Source organism: Crocodylus porosus, unplaced genomic scaffold (genome assembly GCF_001723895.1).
Source record: "Crocodylus porosus isolate Cpor-Errol unplaced genomic scaffold, CroPor_comp1, whole genome shotgun sequence".
NCBI classification, from domain to species: Eukaryota; Metazoa; Chordata; order Crocodylia; family Crocodylidae; genus Crocodylus; species Crocodylus porosus.
Genome location: NW_017728931.1, coordinates 38,282,144 through 38,289,161, shown reverse-complemented (window position 1 = coordinate 38,289,161; position 7,018 = coordinate 38,282,144). Strand labels below are relative to the sequence as shown.

The window sequence follows — 7,018 nt, the reverse complement described above, 5'->3', positions numbered from 1 at the left end:
AGGTTGGATGTGTATCTAGCTGGGGTAATGTAGGCCCAGCACTCTTTCCTGCTTATGCAGGGGGTCGGACTCGATGATCCATTGAGGTCCCTTCCGACCCTAGCATCTATGAATCTATGAATCTAGGGGCAGGAGCTAGAAGCCAGAGGAGGGAGGGGCAGTCTGGTGCAGCCAGAGCCATGGGTGGAAGGTTAGCTGTGGCAGCCAAGGTGGGGTGGGAGAGAGGCATGTCGGTAGGACTGTGCGAAATTTCAGCAGCCGGTTTGTTTCAGAGGTGTTTCAGCCTGTTTTGGTACCTGAAACACTGAAACAAAACAGAAGGCTCCAAAACATCTCTGAAACAAAAGAAAACTATCCCAACTGTTTTGGAGATGTTTTGGAAAATTTTGGAGTTTCAGAGCCTGCAGAGAAACAGAAACTAAGAGGAAGGGGGAATAGGGGTGGGGGAAAGACTGCCCTGATACTGACATCTATAGCTGACCTGCATCTGCGATCTGTCTCTGAGGTCCCTTCCCATCCCAGTGCTCTGGGGAGAGACAGCAGCCTGCTGTCATCCCAAAAGCAGATCCGGAGGCCTGCACCCCCCGGGAGGAGTCTGGCACAGCCCCCACAGCCCTCCTTTTAAAGTGCCAGGAGCCTGCAGCCACGCAGGCTATGGGGCTGGGCAGGGCAGCCATGGGGGCTTCTCCCATGGCTCCCCCCACCGGGGCAGAGGCAGGCACAGCTGGAGGAGCCGCAGGAGAAGCCCCCATGGCTGCCCTGGCCCGCACTCACCATCTGCAGCAATAACGATCGAGGCCTCTGAGGACTCGTGGCAGAGCCCTCCCCCACTTCTCCCAGAGGCCCTGATCGCCACTGTTGCAGCCAACAAGTGCGGGCCTTTTTTTTAAAAAAAAATTTTTAAGTGCTTGGAGACTGGGGCTGGGCAGGGCAGCCATGGGGGCTTCTCCCATGGCTCCCCCTACCCAAGGAGAGACAGGCACATCCGGATGAGCCGTGGGAGAACCTTCAGCCACCTGGCTGTGCCAGCCTCACCCAAGCCAATCCAAATCTCCAAATCAGCACTGAAACAGCGTCAAAACTCTGAAACAGATTCAGCCAAATCAAAATGGAACAGTGATCTGAAACACTGAAACAAATCACTGTCCTCCGAAATGGCTGAATCCAAAACCGAAATAAAACATAGCCGTTTCACACATCCCTTGTGTATAGGGGAAAGAGGTTGTACAAATTAACCTCTCATGGCACCAGCTGGATAGCACTGGTCTATAAGGTGGAACTTTACTCTGCCTTCTGCCTAACTTCAAACAAGCATGGCTAACTATCTCTGTTTAATCCATGCCATTCTATAGGGATAAACAACGGACCAGACATGGTGCAAAGTGAAATCAGGCTTGTCAAAGCAGGACTAAGCCACCCAACTCTAACTGGACTCATGGGAGCAAGAAATAAAGCACATGAAATACAAAACCATACTCTTAACTAGCTTTCAGACAAACAGTAAGGTTATGAATGGACTTAAAGAACAGGACTGCCTGAGCTAGCAGAGAACTGGACTCTCTGGGTATGGCAACACAGCACAGCTTAATGACAGGTAGAAATACCCACACTAACTCTGAATGATCTAATTTGTGCTCTGCGAAGGCTTCTCAGCAGGGTACTGCCTTGTGCTACAGGGATACACCCTATGACCAAGAGTTAGCTTCCATGCCTATGTTTTTATTCATTTCCAGTTACTGGTATGCAGTATTGTGACTAAAGTGGGGTGATAGGGCAACTGCTCCAGGTGCCGAAGGGGGCAGGGAGTGAAACGAACAGCTTTTGCCACAGCCACAGGCGACACATGGGGGGGGCACATGCCCGCCCTAAGATTGGCCGCTGCCGAAGCCACTGCTGGCTTTTGTGAGTGATCACTGCTTGCCACACAACCTCGCTTGCTGATGTAGACGTGGCTGCAGGCAATCCCCGCTTGCCAATGTAGATGTGGCTGCCAGCATCTGCGGACGGTCCGTTTGCTGCTGCTGACACAGCCACCTGTGGGCAGTCCCCACTCACTGCCATGGTGCCCCCCCCAGTCTAAGGACACACCAGTCATTCATGGCCACAGCCATGTGATTGTGATTGCAGCAGCAGCAATGGCAAACCAAAGGTGCCACTGCCCCAGTGTAGGGTCAGCCACCGTGGGCACCCTGCCACATTCTTACACTGCTTCTGGTATTCATCAATCTGTACTACTTTATAAACCAATTATTTAGCAGTAAAATATGACCTCACAAGACCAATGAGCCTGGTTTGTGTGTGTGGGTATGTACTCCTCTGTCTCTATATTATGGAATTTTTAATGCTTTAGAACTAGACCATACAGCTCTCTTACCTGGCTTGCAACTCCAGTGTTCGCTCTTTTCCAGACACTTGAAACGTGTGTGGATATTCTTCATTGTGAGTTTCTATAATCTTCATACCATCAATGCCAACCCTTGTTCGAACAGAAAACTTTGATCCCACCAAGCTGAATTTGGGGACACAGTACAGCAACATGTTGTTGAACTGTAAAACAAACAAACAACCCCCTCAAAACTGACACATCATTAATTCAAGCGAAGACAAGGCATTGCACAATATATTAAAAGCTGAATGATACCAGCTACTTACAAGAAAAAAACCCAAAAAACTTGAGTGTGCAAGTAACTGCCAACCAGATCATAGCTCAATATTGAGAATATGTTCGATTATGGGGTTAAGACAACTGGAAATGGTCTTTTCTACAGCGTATAACTTTAAACTTATATTGCATTAAAATTACTTTAGTTCTGAGAGAATTTTTAGTCTTGTATCAGGAGTAGATTGATGTTCTTTCACAATTATGTTATGAATAAATTAAATCCACAAAACCAAAGAAAAATGATGAGACCCAATAACAAGGAGGACGCAGACTCTTATTTCAAATGTAGTGCTTTTAAATAAATTTTAAAAGATCTAAAACTTCATCCCAGAGTTACAGCCATTAAATTAGAGCCATAATACTTAACAGATTTTCTTGTTATTAATTATTATTGTTATCACTTATTTAAATGATACTTCATAGAAACAGTCTCCCCCATTAAAATGATTTAAGGACTTTTTAAGATTTTTTTAGAGCTTCAGTAGTCATACCGACAAGAGGCCTGCTTATCTCTGGAATATGCTTTAAAACCACTCACAAAAAAGAATCATTATGGACTTGGTACAGCAGCTGGTGAAGGATTCTGCACAATTCCTTTGATGTTCTAAGCCACATTTATGTCAGCTGAAATCTGTATCATAGATATGTCACATTTGAATCTCTCTAAGCATATACATCCCTCATTTTAATGTCATGTTTAGCCTGGTTCAAAGTCTTCTGCTATAGTCATTTATTCCTTTGCTGAAAACACAAATGAGAAAAAATCTGTGCCTCAGAAACTATGTATTTCACTACCCAAAAAACATGGGCCAGCCAGTGGGTCATGAACAAGCAGCAAAGGTCAGGACTTGAATTTGTGATGTTGAGGTTCTGGAAGCAGTGAACTGCATCAAGCATTTCATAAGGGAATTAAAAAAGAACCATAGAAAAGAACCAGAACAAAAATCAACAAGCTAGTGAACTGAGCAAAAACAATGGTGGAAGTGAGAAGCATTTTTAGAGACGATATAAATTGTCTAGTAATGCTACTTTCGTACGCATACAGCACTTACTTGGGTAGTAAAGTAAGAATGTCAACATCTACTTTATTGTTACTAGACTTGCAAAATACATGCACATTCAGTTAGACTGCTTGCATAGATGAATAATTTTATGCCAATTCATTATTTTAATACAGTTTAAAACTGTTATGTTAGCACAGACTCTTTAGCATGTGTTTCCTTTTCATAAAACAGAAGGAAAACACTCATCCTATGCCCTAGGTGGCTCTTAACATCACAGAAATTCTATGAATAGAAATGAATAGCTACTGTGACAGCAACTATAACCATAAAAGACTTCCTGGAAGATGTGTAATTGGACTTGAACTGGATTTTATTCAAAACAATGTATTCTTGTCATTTTTCCCTATAGTGTATATGTAATCTTTCTGCAATGTTAAGCAAGGAAAATCCTGGCACAATACTTACTAAGAAAAGGTATCGCTCTTGGGCTGATGTATTACGAGCAGCTAGTTTAAGGATCTGTCCTTCTTTGATGAGCTCATTTGAGGGGTTGACTATATCTTCTTCTTCTCCCAACATCTCATATATCTCCAACAGCTTCTTTAGATTCTCCTGTTCAACCAAAGCAAAATTAAACAGTTTTAATTAATAGCATTTATGAATAAGGGATCCTATCAGTGTCAAAAGCTGATTTGTTTATTATTATCTGACTCATATAAGAGTATTGAGATCCTTACGTTTAAATATAGAGCCATTCAGTTTAGCTACCAGTATTCAAACCCTGACCCCAAAATGTTTTTAAAATCCTAAAATTAATATAGCCAGTATTTTTAAAAGCTTTTTTACAGGAATTCCAAAACATCTCACAAATATTTAATGGATTATATACCATAATCCCTCTGCAAACAGGATCTTCATTTTACAGATGCAGAAACAAGTTCTGAAAGGTTAAGTAACCATTCATAAGGTCATACAGTTGGTCTAAATTAGGAATAGAACCTAACTTTTCCAGCTTCCATTCCTGAGGTTCAATTACAAGACCATATTTTGCCTAGCATGATCACTGATCATAAAGGTTGCCTATACATGTACTTGGGGGAGGGTGTTAATTAGAGTGGTTCCCAGAGAGCCACTAGGATAGCCATCACATGTATTAAGCCCCTGCACATTTCAAAACAGCTGCAGGATCCGGTGCAGGAATGGCTTTATCATTTGATCAGGTTTAGCTAAAGTGTCCTCACAGCCATTTTGAAAGGCTCGTGTACTTAATGTATGTGATGGTAAGGCAACGCTGGGACATTCTAATTAGAATGGGGAGCAGAGTCGATTAATCTGTCTGTTCTGACATTCTAATTAGAACATGAGCGAGCACATCTATAAGCACCCAAAAGGCTAATAGTGACCTCTATACTTTGAAGTAGAGAAACCAAATTTTGCCAATTCACCTGTTAGAAAAATTGGTATTCTACAGGTTTGGTAAAACTCAATTCACAGAGCATCTTAATTTACACGGTACTTAATATACAGTACTAAGAACACAGGGCTACAAAAAAAGGAAAACGCTTAAAAGCCACCTACCATCTTTCGGATTGCACTATTGGAGTGACTTGCTGCTGTGGATATAATCTCCAGGGATTCTAGACACAAGAATGGCAAACAAATGAAGTTTCATAGTTATGTGCTGTTAATACTCAAACCACTAGCTCAAACCATGAAAAGCATACTTACAAGTTTTCTGAGGAAGTCAGACTCCACAAGCTTCTCTAATTATCAATATAAAGTAAATTACAGTTTAGCCTGCTAGAATTACAGACGTTAGAGCTAATGGATTCAGGAAAACTAAACTGGAATACTGGCCAAATTTAACCAATTATTTCCAGATACTTGTAGACTGAAATTTTAAACTTAATTTGAGAGCTTTTACCTAAAACATGATTCCAGGTGTCATGGTTCCTCCAGTCAAAGAACAGAAACATGCACTGTGACTTCTGTAGTCGGTTAAATCAAATTATTTGATGAAGTTCACTGGCAAATTTTACTTAATTTTAACAAGTCACAATCTATGCTTACACAATTTAAGCATGAAAAATAAAACTTGAAAATGAACCCACTTGTATTCTTAAAAACAAAATATGGAACCCAATTCTGAGGGTTTTTTCCTGGCAAAAGCATTTCTGTATAAAATGGTAAACAAAGCGCATTTCTATACCAAAATAGAAATTCAATCAAAATGGGGGGGGGGGGGGACACACGACACAACATGGGGAACAAAAAGAATATCCATGCATTGCATTGCATTCCTAGGGAGGAAATGGGAGGAAAAAAATGAACTGTCCAAATGCAAGCCTTGAAATCAGCATGAACCACAGATCACTTTTCAAAGAATCCTACACCCTCATACCAGGAATCATTGTCTAAAATTTTCAGCAATCCTTCATTCCTTCCTCTTGTGCTTGCTAGATTATCTACATTTTACAGCAGCCTTTCATTACTGCTTTAATTGCTATATATTAAACCAGCACACAATCCAGAAAATACTTACTTTCAGCATCTTTCCAGTCTAGGGAATCTTGAGGCAATTTCCTTAGGTAGTCCTTCAGAAGCATCTCATAGCGTGGAATGCGTTGTACTGGTTCTAGCATGTGATGTTGCAATGTCAAACTGCCACAGACTTTTTGCTTCTGTAGAATTGTAAACACATTAACATCCTCTCAGCAGGTGAGAATATTTTTCCATCCCATGATAAAACGAGGCTTTGGCAGGTCTAACACAGGAATATCATATTTTATAAAGGGCTACAAAGTAGATTTCATATACAAGCACTTGCAAAGGTATGAACTGAATTCAACTACTCTATTGACTCAAATAATTACAATTCTATTTGCTTTAAGAATAAATAAGTCGACACTTGAAGCATCAAGAACTAGCGTATCTTCTTTTTATCCAGCAAAAAGATTTATATAAATAGAAGGATCAAGGAACTCAATATGTTTTTCCTTAGATTTTTGAATATTTGTAACTATTGTGCTCAAATATCTAATTAGCTTAACATGAGAATAATAGTCATTAGACTCTGTTACTCATGCAAAATAAAGTTCAATAGCAACCAGCTATAAAGTTAGTACACATTTTTGAGGCCTACGCTTGCTAGCACCACTGCTGAAAGAGACTTGGGGGTCATGATTGACCACAAGATGAACATGAGCCTGCAATGCGATGTCACAGCTGGTAAGGCAAACAAAACCCTGGCTTGCATCTATAGATGCTTCTCAAGTAAATCTCAGGATATCATCCGCCTGCTGTACTCGGCCTTGGTGAGGCCGCAGCTGGAGTACTGCATCCAATTCTGGGT

At 41.2% G+C, this 7,018-nt stretch overlaps 1 protein-coding gene across 3 annotated transcripts in view; it reads right to left on the bottom strand.

Moving 5' to 3' along the window:
* Window positions 1-7,018, bottom strand: part of FGD4 (FYVE, RhoGEF and PH domain containing 4) — a 199,028-nt gene that overhangs the window by 15,834 nt on the left and 176,176 nt on the right. For all 3 annotated transcript variants that reach the window (XM_019544638.1, XM_019544640.1, XM_019544639.1), the window contains exons 8-11: window positions 6,209-6,347; window positions 5,245-5,303; window positions 4,132-4,278; window positions 2,375-2,547 (exon numbers count right to left, since the gene is read on the bottom strand). In XM_019544638.1, the coding sequence (XP_019400183.1) occupies window positions 2,375-2,547; window positions 4,132-4,278; window positions 5,245-5,303; window positions 6,209-6,347 (518 nt within the window). The remainder of the gene's footprint in view (window positions 1-2,374; window positions 2,548-4,131; window positions 4,279-5,244; window positions 5,304-6,208; window positions 6,348-7,018) is intronic.